This window comes from Sus scrofa, chromosome 3 (assembly GCF_054392235.1).
Source record: "Sus scrofa isolate SSC_HxYL_T2T_F1_AM1 chromosome 3, Sscrofa_HxYL_maternal_Yorkshire_Landrace_v2.0, whole genome shotgun sequence".
In the NCBI taxonomy this organism is placed as follows: Eukaryota; Metazoa; Chordata; class Mammalia; order Artiodactyla; family Suidae; genus Sus; species Sus scrofa.
In genome coordinates, this window is record NC_139385.1 from 34854503 (window position 1) to 34873525 (window position 19023).

Below are 19023 nucleotides of genomic sequence, written 5' to 3' on the forward strand. Positions count from 1 at the left end.
GCCGCTTCTCCTCTGCCTCGTATCACTAACCAGAAAGTCAGCCTAAACAAATGCCTTTGCCAAAATAAGATTTTATTTTAAAGTCATCTGAAAGACACTGAGGAAGGAAAAGAACCTAAAACTCATGGATGTAGAGTCCAAACGCATGGTCTCTCCTGCCCCCGCTGGCAGTCTTTGCCAGGCCAGAAGTTGCTTGCTTTGGTAATTCCTAGGTTTCGCCTCCGGAAGAGATCTCCTTCCATAAGCCATCTTCATTCTTCTTGTACAGCAGAGCTTTATTTCCAGGAAACAGCGTGTTCGTTGGCGAAGGGTATTTTTTTAAAAACATCAAGGTGGATCTAATATGTTCCACAAAGTGGGGGGGCTCGGCCAGCGGTGATGTGGAAAGGTTCTGGAAAAACAAGATACGGGGCATGAGCGAAGTCTGCGCTGTTCCCTCCCTTGATGAGGCTGTGCTCCTGCAGCCCCCGTCAGGCTCTTCTTAGATCAAGATCTAGATACAGACGTCAGCTGTCAAACCATCAGGAGAAGCGAGGCGTGCGTGGCGTTGACGGGGACGCACACCGAGCGAGCTGCCCCTCCGAGAGTCCCCCGCCCTCGCCGACAGGACCGGCCAGTGGCATCCTGGAAGTAGGTGCCGCTGCCGAAGGCAAAGCCGCTCGTAGCTAGTCTAAACCCTTTCTTTTCCTTACAGAGAGGAAAGCAGGGTCCAGAGATGTAAGATTTACCCAACCTGTAAATTCTCACCTCTAATATTTGCTTATCATCCTGCTGTAACCAGAAATCCACATGGGGAAACGGCATCCAGGAATACGGTCCTATACGAAGCTGTTCTGTCTTGGCATCGTAAATACTAATCATCTAAAAAAGAACGTTTCAGGAAGAGAATTTAAGGAATGATATCAGTGTAAACGCTCCCTTTCCCGCAGACTCCAGTGTAGCCTTGGCGTTGAGGTGTTTATCTGGATGATGAGCGTCTTCTGAATTTTGTCTCAATGAGAACACAAGCTGCTGCTTATTGAATACGTCTATGTTTTGCCAGTGCGCTTTGTGGAAACATACATCATTTTGTTTAGTTTTGACAGTGACTGCAGGGAGATGGCATTTTTCCCATTTTGATTAGAAACCCGAGGCTCAGAGTCACATTTCCAGGAAGAGTCCGAGCCCGGCCACAGACCCAGGTGTGTCTGACTGAAGTCTGTGTTCCTCGAGGCCACAGAAAACACGGCCTGCTACTCACACCCCAAGTAACCTTGACCTTAAAAAGTCCACATGTATAGAGTTCCCGTTGTGGCTCAGCAGGTTAAGGACCAGACCTTGTCTCCATGAGGATGTAGGTTTGATCCCTGGCCTCGCTCAGTGGGTTAAGGCTCTGGTGTTGCTGTGAGCTGTGGCATAGGTTGCAGACGTGGTTCAGATCCTGCGTTGCTGTGGAGGTGGCATAGCCTGGTGGCTACAGCTCCAATTCAACCCCTGGCCTGGGAACTTGCATATGCTGTGGGTGCGGCCCTAAAATAAAAATAAAAGTACACGTCTGTTGCACAATCACAAGAAAGGAAAAACCAATTAGTAAAAATGTTTAATAGGCCAAATGATCAATTCCCTGAATTTTCACATTTGCCAGTGGTAGTTTTTAGCTTAACCAGCAATCTTCAATTTTGGTTACTGAGACCGAAATATGCTCTGAATCTGAGGTAAATCAAAGCTATTATGCTACTTGAGAGGCTGCAGAAGGAATCCCAAAAATGCCAAAGGGTTGGCAAAACAGATCATTCCAAGTCCAAACATTTCCAATGAAAATGTCAGCATTTCATAAGTGAGGAGATTTCTTCTGGGCACTCTGAATGCTTCTGTATATTTTTTTTTCTCAAAGCATTTTTAAAGGATTCTTTCACCCATTTTTCGAACAGCATGCAAGTTTTAGGTTTTTATTTTTCTAATTTTTTTTTTCTTTTTCGGCCACCCATGGCATATGGAAATTCTGGGGTCTGGTCAAATCAGAGCCGCAGCTGCTGGCCACAGCCACGCCACATCTGAGCGGCACCTGGGACCCATGCTACAGTTTGCGGCAATGCCAGATCCTGAACCCACTGAGCGAGGCCAGGGATCATCGATTCTGCATCCTCATGGATGCTAGTCGGGTTCTTAACCCGCTGAGCCACGACAGGAACTACTCTCCCCACCCCACCCCCTTGCTTGGCAGCCACCTCCCTGGCAGAGTTCCTACAAAGGCCAAGGGGTTCGTTCTCTTCAGATCTGGATGTGGGGGGCTCACCACACCTCCCCTAACACCTTCAAGGTGGAGAACTGGGTCTGGGGCTTATCACCCAACAGTTCATCACTCTTACTGCACATGGGAGTGTGTGAGCGTGCGCTCGGGGGGTCCTGACCACGTGCAGCTTTGAGGCAGCTGACAGCCTCTTCTAAGGTCTGTAAGACGAGACGCTCGTGCTGGCCGAAGCCCCCCCTCGGCCTTAGCCCTGGGCAGCACAGAGGACGTCAGACTCACTGGTCCTCCGGTTAAGACTCGCGCGGCACGCAGCTCCTCCTCCGGGCCTCGGTCTGGGAAGGAGGCTCTGTAGATCTCCGCAGTCTTCACGTTGACAGCTGTGAGGGACAACGGGGCGACACGGAATTGACAAGGCCCGGGGCTGGCATAGTCGCACACTCACACCACCACACGGAGGGGCAGGGGCATTGCCCTCGCGAAGAGCGGGAGCTGCACAGAGCTGCTGTGTGTCTGCACTTGCGGCCCCGGAAAGGGAGCGCAGCCCTTTAGCCACGCGTCTCACTGGAAAGAGCTGAGGCCTGCGCTGGACCAGGTAGGACCTGGTTCCAAACCAAGGGCCCCCACATGGGCAGCGCGTGGCAAAGCCTCCCTGGTCAGTCCTGTGACCAGACGCAGCTGCGACCATGGCCTGGGATCGGGGCCAGCGTCTGGTGGTTGGGGTTCGTCGCTACTGTTCCAGACACACAGAGTACAGAGGATAAAGCAGTGACCATGTGTGCACCTGCCACCAGCTGAAAAAAGCAGCTGTTCCGGGTTGTGGCGGGAGCCTCTGTGAAGACAGCCCCGGGAGTCCTAGGGCTGTCACAGGACAGGGCCGAGTTCTAGGTTTTCTTGAGCCTGAGGGTTTCACACTCTCCTTGGCAGGACCTTTGTTGTCCATCAAAACCTTACTTGCTTCCCTGCCTGTAAGAAGATTCCCACGCCCCACTCCCGCCCCCAGAGCACTGGCTGGAGAGCAGCAGGCGGGCCTCCCGTGGGAGCAGAGGGAGCAGAGAGCCCTGACGTGCAACTGCCCCGAGCAGGAGGTGGCACCTACGCCGTCTGCTTGCTACCCTCCCTGTTGCCCCTTCACAGTCTAAGGATGTGGACATTCTATCTTGTAGCTCAAGGCTGGAGGAGGTGACAAGCCACCTGCCCACGGTGACCCGGCACACACACAGCGGGGTCAGGATTTGACCCTGAGCCTGGAACACACTGACAGCAGCAGGCTCCCTAGCTGGCCGGCTCGGCCTTGGAGGAGAGCCTGCCTGGTCGAGAGACCCCTACTTACCTATGCCGTAAATGATTGGAAAGTGGTTTTCATTTTCTTCCCGGTCATTTAATTCTAACAAACAAAAATTTAAGAGCTAACTTTAAGAAACATTAAACAACTCTTTACTTTTCTGTAAATAGAGGCCAAGGAGGAGCCCCCACGGCAGAAGCGGGCAGGCGGGCAGGGGGGGGAGGGGCAGTGGCAGTAAGGCGGAGGAGAGCAGAAAATGCACAGGACTATGTTCCTCTTTCCCTGCCGGGTCCCAAAGCAGCTGGGTGCAGTGAACGAAACTGCCTCATCAGGGTGCCCCTCCCCGCCACCAACATGCAAGGCAGCAGCTCCTCTCGGGGCCCTGGCCCCTTCTTACAGAGGCTGCTCAGAATCTCACGGAAGGACTCGAGGGGGGCCAGGCTCTCAACCAGGATGAGCAGGATTTGGATGCGGGGAGGGTGGGGAAGGCCGTGCCAGATGGGAAAAGCCGGGACAAAGCAGCAGAGTGATGATGGAGGCACAGGGGCCGGGTCCGGCTTTCAGGGTGAGAGCAAAATGTCCCTGAAATCTATAGCCTTGCTCTGGGAAAGATGGCAGAACTCACCTGTCACACATAATGTCACCAAGTGAATGTCGTCTTCTTGTCTGTCAAATTCACCTACAATGAGAATTTAAAGACTGATGTCCAAAACCTTCCTTTACGAGTTCCCATTCTGGATCAGCAGTAATGAACCCGACTAGGATCTGTGAGGACTCAGGTTCCATCCCTGGCCTCGCTCAGTGGGTTAAAGAACCCGTGTTGCCATGAGCTGTGGTGTAAGTCGCAGACGTGGCTCAGATCCTGCATTGCTGTGGCTGTGGTGTAGGCCAGTAGCTGTAGTTCCAATTGGACCCCTGGCCTGGGAACCTCCATATGCCTTGGGTATGGCCCTAAAAAGCAAAAACAAAAACCTTCCTTTAATTAGCAGAGCATGTGCTGAACAGGTCAAGAAGGCGCAGAAGGTCAGATCACTTCCCTTTAAGCCACAGCATGGCCGGTCTATCCGAGGCCAGGTCTGTGTGCACTGATGCCACAGAACCCCGTCTGCCAAGAGACAGACGCACTCCTAGCCTTGAGCCCAAAGGAAACTCCATCAAGGCTTGCCATTCTTCTCATTCTCATTCAGGAGATTTTTACTCCTTTCCTAAACAATTTTTCCCCAATTATAAATTATAAAAAATTTGATTGTCGGAGTTCCCGTCGTGACTCAGTGATTAAAGAATCTGACGAGGATGCAGCTTCGATCCCCGGCCTTGCTCAGTGGGTTAAGGATCCGGGGTTACCGTGAGCTGTGGTGTAGGTCTCAGACACGGCTTGGATCCTGCGTTGTGGCTGTGGTGTAGGCCGGCAGCTATAGCTCCGATTAGACCCCTAGCCTGGGAACCTCCACATGCCGAGGGTGCAGCCCTAAAAAGACAACAACAACAAAAAATTGATTGTCATTTGCTGCAGAGCAGAAATTAACACAACACTGTATAAATCAACTATACTTCAATAAAACTTTTTAAAATTCGTGTGCTTAGTGGGTAACGAACCCGATAGTATGCATGAGGCCTCGGGTTCGATGACTGACCTCCCTCAGTGGGTTAAGGATCCAGCGTCTCTTTGCAGAACAGATGCTGATTCAGAGACACTGAAAAACTTACGGTCTCCGGAGGAGACAGTTTGGGGGGTGGGGGGATGTGCTTGGGTTGTGGGATGGAAATCCTGTGAAATTGAATTGTTATGATCATTATACAGCTACAGATGTGATAAATTCATTTGAGTAATTAAAAAAAAAAAAAGGATCCAGCGTCTTCACAAGTTGCGGATCTTATGTGGCTGTGGCTATGGCTATGGCATAGGTTGGCAGCTGCAGCTTTAATTCAACCCCTAGCCCGGGAACCTCCGTTATGTCGCAGTGCAGCCTAAAAAGATTAAACAAAAGAAAAATACCAAATTAAAAAAAATGACTAAAGAAAAATTTGGAAAACATAGACACATGTAAGGAATACGTAGGTTTTTCATGGTATAAGTGTATGGGCTTTAATGCCCATAATCCTAAAGTTAACATTCGGTGTATTTCCTGCCATATTTTTCTGTGCACAGCTGAGTTCAGAATCCATGTAGAGAATTTTCTATCCAGATTTTGTGTGCATATGTGCTTCCCCTTGTAATTCTTCTTCGTAAGTTTTGCTTTTTAATGACTATATCACTGTTGCTCCCCTCATGGACATTAGGTTATTCCCTATTGTAAATAATCTTCTACCGCCCACCTTTGGGCGGAAATCTCTGGGCACATTTCAGATTATTTTCCTAGAACAGATTCCCAGCCCAGGAATTACTGGGTTAAAGGATAAGCAGGGACCATGACGCCAAATGGCCTTCCCATCAGGCTGAGCAGAGCATGTGCCACGGCCGCAGGATACACCTCCCTTGCTGCCTCCTGGTTAATCATACAACCATCTTTTTTAAAAAAATACTTGCTAATTTAACAGAGGGGAAATGGTTTACCAGTGTTTTGATTTTCTGCAGATTAAAATGGACATTTCTGTCTGGAGGGTGGTGGTTTTCACAGAGTTCAGGGTTGACGCGCTGGGAATGCATCAACAGCTGCTCCGGGAGTTCCCAGCGTGGCGCAGTGGTTAACGAATCCGACTGGGAACCATGAGGTTGCGGGTTCGGTCCCTGCCCTTGCTCAGTGGGTTAACGATCCGGCGTTGCCGTGAGCTGCGGTGTAGGTTGCAGACGCGGCTCGGATCCCGCGTTGCTGTGGCTCTGGCGTAGGCTGATGGCTACAGCTCCGATTCAACCCCTAGCCTGGGAACCTCCATATGCCGTGGGGAGCAGCCCAAAGAAATAGCAAAAAGACAAAAAAAAAAAAAACAGCTGCTCCGGCAGAAAACTCCATCCCCGTCCCAGCTCGAAACACTCAGCTCTTGCCGTTCAGTCCAAGTGTCCATGTGGCTCTAAGCAGGGGCACCCCCTCGGTGGTTTTGTCCTAATTGGGTTTTTTATCCAAGCAAAAACAAGTCCACGTTTTTATCAAATTTGAGGAAGCAGAGTGTACTTACTAAGAAGCTGATGAGTGAGTTTTTGTGACAACTGCCTGTCGTCACTGAAGCCTCCCACGAGATGCACTTCCAGCCTGTCAAAGAGAAAGAGGTGGTCAGAGGCTTTAGCCCTCGGCTCCCGTGGCCCCTCACTCCTCAGGGGCTGGGGCTGGCAAGCTTCTGGGACCCTGCCCAGGGCGCCCCGGGGCCCAGGGGAGCACTGTCAGCACAAACATGACGCTGCCTGGATGCCAGGGTGAGGGACGCTGCTCTAGAGAAACAGGGCGTGTCATGCTGTCCACCCGCCCCACGCGGAGGCTGGCAGTGCCCGGGGCAGGTCTCGGTCCCAGGGGCCGGGCGGCGGGCCAGAAAGAGCGCCTTCTGCCATCCAGCATCCTCAGCTCCGCTTTAGGGGAAGGAAACCGGCTCTGAGGCACACGCTTATTACCTGCGACCCCAGCTTTTCCCAGAGTGTGTGCCCTGGAACACAGGCCGCATGAGACAGAAAACAGTGTTCCCGGGGTGAGGTCGGCCTGGGGCAGCGCGCCAAGAGGCCCCCACGTGGCCCGCGCTTACCCCAAGTTGCCCCCGCGCGCGCGTGCACCTCCAAACCCCCGGCCCGGCCTGTGACAACCTGGGGACCCAAGTTCGGGCCAGTGTGGCCGGATTTCACACAGCCTCCTACTGACAGACAAAATCCTCCGGAGGAAGGAACCAGAATCTTCTGCACGAGCGGCACAGGGCAGGGCACCAGGGGCCTCATATCACGCATCTCCCAACCGCGTTCTGAGACTCTGGGAGTCGGTTCTGTGGCCAGGGCAGCCTCACAGCCCAGCGACTGCACAGGTCCAAGGCCTGCGGCTAAGCCAGCCTGACTGAGGCCCCGTGGGAGTAGAGTTCGGTTTAAAACCGCTCCGGGTTAGAGCCTGAATCCTGGCACAAGCTGGATTTTGCATCCCTGGGAGTCCAGGAACCTGCGGACCCGGGACCAGGTCGTGCACGGCTGCCTCGGGCTTGAGGGTGATGAGCGCAGTGCCTGCCTGGCCACCCAGAGCGAAGGGGACAGGCGGGAGCACAGCGTTGGCCGCCAGACAAGAGCTGAATCTCAGAGCGTGGGGGACACCAGTGGTCACGCTTTCTGTCCCCTTGGGAGGGCCGCGCTTGTGGCCAGACGTCAGCCCTGGCACAGAATCCTTGCCGCCCAGTGCCCGCCTGTCCCCCGGGCTTGCTCTCCTCCACAGCACCACCCACCCCAATGCGTCTACGTCCTGCTGCGCCTGCTCACTGTCCCCTTGCCTGGGGACGCGAGCGCCGTGGGGACAGGCTTTTGTCTACTCTGTTCCCTGGCACCTGTGACAAGTTCCAGATCACAGAAATCATTCGACACAGCCGCAGAAGGAAGGACAGGTGCCACCGCGGGGGTGTCACAAGTGACGTCCACCACACGGACACCTAAGGGGACGTGCCGGGAAGGCAGCTACAGGTTCAAAGTCAAAGCTTCCAGCCGCAGCCAGCCCCGCCCCCGCCCCCAATCGTTCACTCGGCCGCCTCAGACCAGGGGCCGACGCTGGGCCACGTTCTGCTCTAGGGGAACTGGACAGCCACCGTGCTGGTGACACTCGTTGCTGGCACAGCCGCCACGGCTCTTTCCTCTACGAGACACTGCCAGGTCCCCGGCATCACGAGACAGAGTAGCGTGGAGCTCACCTTCCACGTTGAGTGTGGTCGGAAAAGGATTTAATGGAGCTCATGATCAGGGAGACCTCAGCTTTGGTGTCAGTTCCGTCGCAGTGGGTCAAGCAGGTCGCCCCATTACCTGAAGAACAAGGGTGAAACGACGCGGGTTACGCCAGGGGAGAAGGCAGGGAGCGAGCCAGGCCTCCTCCTGGGCACTCAGACGCCTCGCCTCTCAAGAGCCTGCGGGAAGGAAAAGCGAGCCGCGCACCGCCCGCCACCCCATCGGACCGGGGCCTGGGGACCCTGCAGCCCAGAGCGCCAGGCGCAGCCACGAGACGCAGGTGGAGACCCCGGCGGCCCCACGGCTTGGGTCGGTCCAAGCAACGGCCTCCTTCGTCTCCCTCACCGTACCTGTGTGCCTCAGGACCACAATGTGACAAGTGGTGGCATCATCAGAACCCAGAATGCAGACGGAGCCTGTTTAAAAAAGAAATAAAATAAAGTATCCAACAGCCTTTGGGGAGAACGCCCAATTCACTGCTTCCTAACCTACCATCCTTTGGGGAGGTCACTGCAAGCTCTCTTTGCTGAACATACAGAAGGCCCTGGGGTCCCACTTGTTGAACAGACTGACCTCTGAGAAGTCTGGCTCTTTCCTGTTCAATTAAAAAAAAAAAATAAAATAGTGACGGACATTAGTGAGGCTCGAGCTGCTGGAGGGGTGCAGAGCGCCAAGGCCCCTCGGAAGCTTGAGCTGAGGAGGGCGTGTGTCCGACAAAGGCTCAACCAAAAGGCGCCAGGAACTGTGGGGTGCACCAGGGCGAAGGACGTGCCATGAGACAAGACCCTGGTACCTAGGAAATAAGGTGCGAAGACGCTTTCCCACACTTCTTTACGAAAGAGTGTGAGCAGCTCTACAAGTGTAAAGAGTCAGACCCGGGGACCGTGGATCCGGTGGCTTTGATGTCACCGCCCTGCTTCACTTTCTTCAAAGAGAAAGACGGCTTCAGGCTTTTCCGATCCCCTAAGCTAGCGATCCCACTTCTGGAAAGTGGCACTAGGGAAACGACCCAAGAGATGCAGAAAAGGTAAGTTCTCCAGAACCAGCTCGCAGCCGCTAACGGCACAGCCAGGAAAGGTGAAGACAAGGGGGAAAGAGCTTCTCTGAAATGCAAACTGAAGAGCAAGATAGAAGAGTATAAAAAAGACTTTTGAAGCCGTAAAGATGCTAATTTTTCTGGTAAATATGCTGTTAATACCACAGTGCCAAAAATGCTGCTACATGCAGGAAAAAATCCTGGAAGGAAATTCACCAGCATAACTCTGATTGAGACATGCTGTCACTGCTTTCTCTCCTAAGTGCTCTGTGCTGCAATGATGTTATTACAGAAAAAAACAAAAAGGATCCCTCATAAATGAGCAAAGTATAAAAAGGATAGGTTAACAGTAGGGGTTAACATTTTGACTAATTAAATATTTGTATATATTCTTATGCTGTAAGCCCTGGGGGGGGGAGTTAATTCTTTAACAAGAACTAATTTTTTTTCTAAAAATGTCAAATTGATACATCGCTGAAATTTCCTCCTCACTGACAACAAATAAAACTCCTCAATACACAATCTCCTATCCAAGTGTGTAAATGCGGAGCCTGTATGTGCCGTCTAGACCAAGGAACATTTTTACAGTCTTACACTGGCTGCTGGCCTTTCCTCACGGCTGGTGCTAAGCTAGGTTTTAGGGCTTAGCAAGCCCTTTACCCCTTTCCAAGACATGTAAACGCACATACTGGTCCGCTTGATGAATCTCCAATGAACCTCCATCAGCTGGAAGCAGCAGCTGGAATCAGAGCAGCCCCTCCCTTTAAGAAAGGCGCCAAGGGAGGTGCGGAGTGAGATGGAGTCAAGAAAAAAAGAGATGCGGCCATTTGTCCAAAACCGCACACCACCTCCCCAGCCGTGAGCGAGCGCTTTTCATCTTCCTACCACTTCTCACCTTAATTCAAAGCAAGAGGAAGGAGAGTGCGGGACGCCCCCGCATTACCGCCTTAATACTCACCTCTCCGTGCTGCTCTTTGGGGAGGGGGGTAAGCAGTCAAGGCAAATAGTTACTGTTCATTTTCACAAGCGGGTCTCCGCCCCCAAGCAAAGCTATTTCTGAGAAATGCATGATCAGGGTACCCGAGACCCAAAGTCACGTCCACCATGGACTTAGTTCCCACTGCTCCCCAGACCCAGAGAGCGCGCATCTTCAGGGGGGAGGACAGCCCCACAGCAAAGCGGCCTCCGCCCTGGGGTGTCACTCGGTGAAGAAAGCTTAGCCAGAGTTCTCCCCGGAAAACAGTCCTACTCCACAACCGCGCAGCCTTCCTGACATAAAAGCAGCCCCTGTCTTCTCAACCCTTTCCTTCCTCTGGATGCAAAGATTCACCAAAAAAATGTCTTTTCCCCCAGGCTCTCGCCACCACCATCCACCCCCTCCCAATCTCCATTCAATGGCACTCCTTTTTTTTTTTTTTTGGCTGCACTCACAGCCTATGGAAGAAGTTCCTGGGCCAGGGATTGAACCAGAGCCACAGCAGTGACAACGCAGGAGCCTTAACCCACTGAGCCATGAGGGAACTCAATGGCACTGTTCTCTTGGGGGGGGGGAGAGAAACAGTTCACAATTCACAAATAATGAGTATTGTGGGCTTTGCAGACTGGGGGGTCTCAGCATCCCAGCTGGAGTGTGACAGCAGCAGAGAACATGTGACAAGTGGCTGTGGCTATGTCCCCAGAAAACTGTATTTATGGGTGACAGTGAAATTTGAATTTCACGTGTCACAAAGTGGCATTCTTTCATTTCCCCCTCCCTACCGTTTACAAATGAAAACCCATTTGTGGCTGGTAGGCCACCCACGGACAGGCTCTGGGCCGTGGCTGCCACGAGTTAACCCTGCTGGTAAGCAGTCACTGAGCCGTACGGAGGACAGCCGTGTGTCCCTCCCTCCTGCTGCCACTGTCCCTTCCACCTTCCGACGGGGGAGTCAGCATGAGAGCGTGGTGCGGCGTGGGCGTGAAGGACCACGCGGCGCCGAACTGCCCCCCTGCCCCCCCGGCCCGGGGAGGGCCCGGCGCGTCTCTGCCCGCTGTTCTCTGACATCTAGATCCCTGCTCCAGCCCGGGATCGGGTGACCCTGTGCCGCTGTGCTTCGTCTCCTGCTCTGGGAGACGTGTGACGACGAACTGAGCGGCGGGCGGTCGGGGAGGTGGGGGGGGGGGAGCCGGCACCACCCCCCACCTCTGCTTCCCCGTCCCGACCCCAGGGTCTCCCTTGCCCACGCCCTCCTCCCTGAGGGCTGCGGCATCACTGCTTGGAAACTCTGATCTTGTTACATCACTTTTCTGCTCAAACAACTGTTTGCTGAGGAATGAGGCCTGGCGTTCATCAAGATTTAGCTCTGGGCCTGTTCACAGGGCGAAGGAGTACAACCAAGGTTCATGGAATTCCACGGATCACAGGACTGGTTCCGAGCGTGCGGTGAAGAGTGGAGGCTCTAGACGGCACTGCCCACAGGTGCTTTCTGCACTGATGGCCACGACCTGAGCACCTGAAATGTGGCTAGTGTGACCAAGGAGCTGATTTTTAAATTTTATTCAATTTTATTTTATTGTTTGTTGGTTTTCGCTGTGCCCGCAGCATGCAAAAGTTCCCAGACCAGGGATGGAACCTGTGCCACAGCAGTGACAATGCCAGGTCCTTAACCAGCTGAGTGATCAAGGAACTCCCTTTATTCAATTTTAATTTAAATGTAAATCGCCACAGGGCCCCAACAGCTATCCTAGGCCAACAGCTACCCTATGGGGAGCAGTATAGGGTTGCCAGGTTGCAAGGCAGGCTTCACTGCTCATGGGATATGGGACCATGGGCGACTCACTCCCCCTCTGTGCCTCATAGTCCCCACCTGTAAAATGGGAACAGCAGTAGTACTTGCTTCCTAGGGCTGGGATGCTCGGCAAGTTCTGCTGCACTGCTGTTACTGTTGTAATTATCCTAGACTAAGCACAGCTATGGACAGGCTTATAACTGCAGGTAGTGCATGCTTACATCATGGAAAAGAATATACAGTGTGTTATCATTTAAAAGGTGTATCATATCCTTACAGAGATTTTTCTTTGTATATTTACCAAAATGTGAAGCATGGTTGTGGTCAGATTCTTTTTTCTTCTTTTTGAGATCTATATTTTCTATTTCCTTACCAAGGGGACACACTACTTGTTTAAAACAAACAAACAAAAAAACACTTTCATGTCTCCACACTGTACACTGGCTGAAAGATCCACCTAAATCCCTGCAACTGGAGTCCTGGCTCAGTGGTAACGAACCCGATTAGCATCCATGAGGATGCAGGTTCAATCCCCGGCCTTACTCAGTGGGTCTGGGATCCAGCACTGCCGTGAGCTGTGGTGTAGGTTGCAGATGCTGCTCAGACCCCACATGGCTATGGCTGGGGTGTAGGCCATTGGCTGAAGCTCCAGTTGGACTCCTAGCCTGGGAACTTCCATATGCCACAGATGTTACCCTAAAAAGCAAAAAAAAAAAAAAAAAAAAAAAAAAAAACCTACAACTTAGGTATGACCTACCTCTCCCAGCTTATTCTCCACTCTCCCCGTCCCCACCCCCTCTGCCAGGGAAATCAGCCAGGCCACCAGCACTCAGAGCCCTTCCCCTTCTGCCCAGGGGCCGTGGAGCAGAGTCCAGCTTGCCCAGCTAGAACGCCCTCCCCCTCTTCCAAGAGATTTCTATAGATGGATGTGACCCCCTACTCCACGTTCCTATAATGCAAACTGGTCCCCGCTACACAGCCCTCCCAGGCCATGTCTCTCGAAAGAGGCCAAACCTCCCTTCTAGAAGGCTGGCCTCATTCCCCCTCTCTCCACACTCAGGGTGGGGTCTTGGACACTGATCTTTCTAACTTGATAGCAAAGAAATTTTCAAACAGACATAAAAGTCAAGCATCACCTAAATTCTTCAGGCAGTTGCAACTTTCTTCCCCTTGGTGAGTCCTACTCCCAACGTCACCACTTCAAGAAGTGCCTAATTAACAATGCCCAGTGTCTGCTAGGCAGCCAGTATGTCTTGGCCAATATTACTATTGTTTTCTTGAAATGCAAGTTGAGAATCACACACAATTGTCCCCTTTTCCCTGGCAGTAACTCCTCCTCCTCTTTTGGGTCAGTTTCAGGGGCCAGTCTGCTCAATCATTAACAAATATTTACAGAGCACAGATTCACTACCAAGGCCAGCCCTAGGCGCTGAGGTTACAAAGTGAAAGCACACAACTCTGCCTGCCTTCAGTAAGTTTACAGTCTGGGGGGGAGATCAAGGAAAAATAAAACAAATATGCAGAAAAAAATCGTTACACACTGCCAACTGTTACAGAAGAAACCTCAAGAATAGCTTCTCTAAGCCTAAGAGTTGATTGGGTTCCCCTGCTTCACTCTGCAGAGTGAAAAGAGGCTTTTTTTTCCCCTTTACGACACTTAATTATCAGTTATGGTGTTTGTGCCACTCTGTGATTAAAAACCATCCCAAGCCTGTGAAAGTCCCAACTGTAGGGCTAGAGGCAAACACGGTACCCAATCCTTAACTGGGTTTGCGGCAAGTGAGAGACTGGGTCCCGATTTTTTTTTTTTTTTTCACAGTAAGAACCCTTTTCCAAACAGTCTTTGCATAAGCACAGACTAAGGGTTCAGAGGTCTATCTAAGGACAAAAGCAGGAAACAAAACAAAACCCTTACATAGGGCGTGGTTCTCAACACCGCCCGGCTGGGGAAAAACAGAGTCCTTTCGCCTAAAAATAAAGAGCCCCCGGCCCCCGGCAGCTAGAAGACTAGGGGACCCACCAGGATGCCCCTGCTCCCGCCCGGAACAACTTCCTGCGTCCTGAGAACCCAAGGACGATGCCGCGCTCAACAAGGGTGGGGATCCCCGGCGAGGAAGTGAGCAAGGGCGCTGCCCAGATGTGCCTAAAAGGGCCAAGTCCGGAATGGGGGTTGGGGCCGCCCCGTCTGGGACGAGGGAGTCCTGGGGTGTCCTCAAGCCGCGGTGCTGGGCGACCTTGGGCGAGTCACCTAACCTCTCTGGGCCCCTTGTTCCCTCTAGAAAAGCGGGCCTCAGCAGATGCCCTCTAAGGTCCAAAGAAGGTATAAGCTCCAGATGCCTCAAGCGACAGCAGAAAGTCGGCTGCCGGGGCCCGGGCTCCGGATGTGCCGACAGCACCTCGGCTGCGCCAAGTTTGGAGTCTGATTCCGGGGAGAGCGGGTGGTGGCGGCGGAGTGAAGAGCTCGGGGCCCACCTCGAAACCCCCCGCCCAGGCCCTGCTCACCTCCAGAGGCGGGTGGGCTCGGACGAGGTCCCCGGCGGACTGCGGCAGCCGCACTCGCCGCCCCTCCACGAGCAGCGGCATCGCGGAGGCGGCAGCCCCGCAGGCCCAGGGAGGCGGCGGCCTCCCCGGCCCGGAGTCGCCCGCCGCCCCCGCCCTCGGGCCGGTCCGCCCCGCCCCGCCGCGGGTGCCACCGGGAAGTGGAGTCCGGAGGCGGAGCAGCCCCAAGAGGCTGAGGAAACCGACCAGGGGCAGGAGGGCGCCAGGCCCCATGGGAAATGTAGTGCAAAAGCGAAGGCGTGACCCTCCTCCGCAAGGGGCGCTGGGAAACGTAGTTTTGAAAGCGTGGGAAGTGCAGTAAAGGCAGTGCCAGGTTCACGTTCAGCCTATCTGGGCTGAGTGCGGGCTCCAATTTAGGTTCAGATCACGGCTCCACCACTTCTCAGAGTGACCTTGATCAAGTTTTCCCACGTTTTTACCTGCTCCATAGGATTGGATTTAACATAAAACATAAATCATCTTAAACGGAAAATGGAGCCTCAACTTTGCTGGTCCCAACATTTAGAAACCATTAGTGACACCTGGTGCTTGACATTCAGTAGGCACTCATAGATGGGCAAGGAACGGTGGGAGTAAAGATCATCAAGATGCCCACAAACCCTACCGACAAACACCCTGGCTTCTCACTTTGGAGCTACTCTAAAACTTGGAAATAGTATTCAAATGGATCCAACTCCACCTACATTAACAAAATTAATTTTACAAAAGGCCGTACGTGGTGAGATTAAAAAGATGGCCCACTTCACACAGAGCAAAAACTATTGGAACATCTACAGGGCACAGCAAGAGTTAAGAATCACCTTAATAAGCACGGCCTGGCAAGGGGAATACGCCGGCCCTTCCCCTCCAGGTGAGATTGCTTAAGCTGGCACCAAGGAGGTAACATGGGTGAAATGGAAGTTAAGTTTGCCTTCAAAAAACCTTTCCATGAAAGTGCTTCCTGCTTCATTAGACTTTCTCACAAGTTAGCCCAACAACTCACTTCATATGCATTTCCATCAAATCCTCACTACCCTAAACAGCTAATAGTTGTTTGCAATTTTATTTTCAATAAAAGAGGTCAGAGAGAGGCTAGGTAACTGGCTCAAGATCACACAGCTAGCTAGAAAGAGTAAGCCGATCTGACACCAATCTGTCATTTCACATTTGTACAAATTGGCCAGTTCTCACTAAAGAGCCACCCATAGCAGGCAGACAGGATGACAGACCCTGGAACTCCTACCCTACTTGAAAGCCTGCTTCTGAGTAAATGGGATAGAAAAATCCCTTGTTTTCATGTAATTCCCAACTTTTGTATAGATGTTCCTTAAAAGAATGTAACTTTGGGGGGGGTGGAGTTCCCTGGTGGTCTTGTAGTTAGGACTCAGTGCTTTCACCGCTGCAGCCCAGGTTCAATCCCTGGTCTGGCAACCAACACTCATTTCCACATGAAGCTGCTGCACACCAAGACACCCCGCCCCCACCCCCCCAAAAAATACTTAACTTTTTGGAAATGTTTGTTTTTCTTGGACCAGTTTGGTGTGATCAAGGAAAGTAATTGGTGCTTCAGATGCACCTGGACACCATTCTCATCACTGACATGTAATTATTTTTGCACTGGCAATATTTTTGCCTCTTAAAGTCTCAGGGCAGTAGAATCTCAGTTGCAGTTTTCTGTTGCAAAATGGTGATTTAATATAGCTCAGAAAAAAAAAAAGAAAAACCAAAAAGAAAAAAAATCAGAAATCCAAAGACTATTTGGGTGAGAAGCCTCTTTATTGGGGTACTCCCTTTATAAAGTTCTAGATTAACCATATCATTGTTTTATTGTCACAATGGATTTTTTTTCCTCAAATGCCTTTGAAATTAGAATTATTTGTATTTACATCCTTCTACGTTAAAACTACTTCTGAATCTACAAAGACCCCACTTACCATTAATTTCTATGGGCACGTTTTCAATAATTCATTTTATCCACTATACAAAAATCCCACTTTTTGTCAGCAGTTAAAAAAAACAGAGAACCTTAAGGCTCTCCACCAAGTCACCCCCCAAAAATTACCAATATCCAAAACTCTTTAAAACAATAAAAATTTGTTTGCCAAAAACTTATTTACAGACTGAAATTCAAACTACATTGCCATCGATATAACTATACAAGAACCTACAAAGCGCTAGGAAAAAGAAAGTATTTCATTACAAAATATTTATGATCAAGAAAGTATCGCTTGTCTTTAAATAAAGAATAGGAAAAAGTGGCAAAAAAATAAATATGTTCAAAAATGTCCATTTTCACAAATAACAAAAAAGTATACAAATAAGGGATGGAGCTAAAATATGCATGAGCTTCAAAATGACTATAGCAGCGCTTGCACAAATTTGTTGCAAAGCAGGGTTGTTCAGACTCCTCTCTCAATGTTTAGTTATAAAAATACAAACAGAGCCTCACCACAGGATTTCACTGAGCTGGCATCCAGGGTACCAACAGCCAGTAGACAGGGCCTGAAGCTGTCATGTTGCCCTGTGGTCGCTAGCAAAACCCTTCCACCAAAGGACCTAAGATTTTTTCTCTCTCTCTCTCTCTCTCTCTCCCCCCCACTTGGATAGATTCTCCAAATGACCAATACAATGCTCCACCCCAAACAAGTAGTTCCAGTTCTAAGAGGACTCTTGGGAGCCTCGGGGTAAAATTCTAGGAGCTGTGATTCCTAAAAGTCCAGCCCCACTTTTGGTCGGTGGGCATCACATTTACCCAGAACTCCTTTCTTCTTTTAAATCCATTCTGAAACCACTGCTTTCTCTGGTTCTGGTTCCCTAAGTTCTCTCTCTCTTCCCTCCAGGCCTTTATTGGTTTCTCAAGCCCCTGGAGCTCTCCTTCAGTGCCAGCTGCAACCTGCAGCATCAGGACCAGCTCTGGCCACCTCCCCACCTTCTCCTCTTCTCTTCCCTGTGTCCGCTGGACCCCAACACACAAGTACAGTTACAGCAGAGGGTGGGCAATGTAACCCAACCAGTTATACTCATTCTGAAGGCTTGAAATAGTGTCCCAGAGGATTTTTTTCTATGAAAAGATATCTTATCAACCAAGCCTTGGGACTATGGTTGTGACAAAAACCTTGTTAAAAAGGCAATCTGTTAAAAATGGGCAGTTGCCGACTTTGGAAATTTCATGATAATGATGTCAAAAAGCTGTAACCAAAAAATGTATACTTTCAACAAACAAGCCACGCTTTCCACATTTATCACCAACTCCACTGTAAAACGGTGCACATGATGGTCTGCCTCTTCCTTTTGTCTATCGAGGTGCAAAACAGAAAAGAAAAACAAAAAAACCTGTTCAGACACTGGAGTTAGTCGGACTTGAAAGGAAGATGCCTGAGGCACACACTTGCTCTAGTTCAAAGCGATGGTGAAAAATACGAAGCCTGGTGCCGCCGAGCATGATGGGAGCAGTGTGTGTCAATCACACATCTTTGCCATCAGGGGCGACTGGTCAGGCAGGTACAAGACAGGTGGGGAGCCCACGCTACTCGAAGGACTTCGGAAATGCGCGTCAAAGGAGCTCGGCGTCACCCCAGCTTCACCTTTCAGAAAGTCATCTTCTTCGTCTTCCGCCTCCTCCTGCACCAAAAACAGAGGTTATCAACACATCACCAATGGCAATTTGAAAAGTTTTCAACAATTCCATTCCTCAGGAATGCACTGTCTGGAAAGACAAAGGTACAGGGAAAAAAAGCATCTTAATTTCAAGACGCTTTTTTTTCTCCTCATTTTTTGGCCGCACGCGTGGCATACGGCAATTCCCCAGCCAGGGATCAAATCCAAGCTACATCCTTAACCCACCGCGCTGGGCTGTGGATTGAACTGGCAACACCTCAGGAATAATCCAGATCATTAACCCACTGTGCCACAGTGGGAACTCCAAGAATCTGAATTTCAAAAGCTTCCTCTGATACACACTTCTTTTTGTGTGTGTCTTTTTAGGGCCACACCCATGGCACAGGGAGGTTCCCAGGCTAGGAGGTGAACTGGAGCTGCAGCTGCCAGCCTACGCCACAACCACAGCCATGCAGATCCAAGCAGCATCTGCGAGCTACAGCTCAGCTCACGGCAGCGCCATATCCTCACCCCCACTAAGCTAGGCCAGGGATCAAACCCGCGTCCTCATGGATGCTAGTCGGGTTCATTTCTGGAGCGCACTTCTCTATTGCGAATCACCCACACAACTGCTCATCACATGTTGTAAGTATCTGCTTAAAGTCTGATTTTCTTAACAGCTTTTAAGTTCACGGAGGGCAGGTAACATGTCATTCTTGCTCAATCTGACATAATGTAAAT

At 51.1% G+C, this 19023-nt stretch overlaps 3 protein-coding genes across 6 annotated transcripts in view; 1 reads left to right on the top strand and 2 right to left on the bottom strand.

The window, feature by feature from the left end:
- Nucleotides 1–12474, top strand: part of PDXDC1 (pyridoxal dependent decarboxylase domain containing 1) — a 67667-nt gene extending 55193 nt beyond the window's left edge. Inside the window, exon 17 of one of the 2 annotated variants that reach the window (XR_014840733.1) lies at nucleotides 4863–5522. Coding sequence is in view for 1 of the 2 variants with exons in the window: in XM_085017513.1 (XP_084873639.1) it covers nucleotides 11738–11821 (84 nt within the window). In the remaining variant the exon portion in view is untranslated. Of the gene's footprint in view, nucleotides 1–4862; nucleotides 5523–11737 lie in introns of those variants that run through there. The other variant, XM_085017513.1, reaches the window with a different exon arrangement.
- On the bottom strand, nucleotides 52–14734 carry NTAN1 (N-terminal asparagine amidase; the record flags this gene model as incomplete). The annotated part of the gene is given in 10 exon segments (NM_214042.1): nucleotides 52–391; nucleotides 748–861; nucleotides 2510–2607; nucleotides 3561–3614; nucleotides 4138–4191; nucleotides 6627–6700; nucleotides 8313–8421; nucleotides 8694–8759; nucleotides 8836–8938; nucleotides 14650–14734. Coding segments are annotated over 10 exon segments (936 nt in total). The 3' UTR covers nucleotides 52–208.
- A 1708-nt stretch (nucleotides 14735–16442) lies between these two features.
- RRN3 (RRN3 homolog, RNA polymerase I transcription factor) overlaps nucleotides 16443–19023 on the bottom strand; it is a 34884-nt gene continuing 32303 nt past the window's right edge. For all 3 annotated transcript variants that reach the window (XM_021086180.2, XM_021086179.2, XM_085017516.1), the window contains exon 18: nucleotides 16443–18306. In XM_021086180.2, coding sequence (XP_020941839.1) covers nucleotides 18145–18306 — 162 coding nt within the window. In that variant the 3' untranslated portion in view covers nucleotides 16443–18144. The remainder of the gene's footprint in view (nucleotides 18307–19023) is intronic.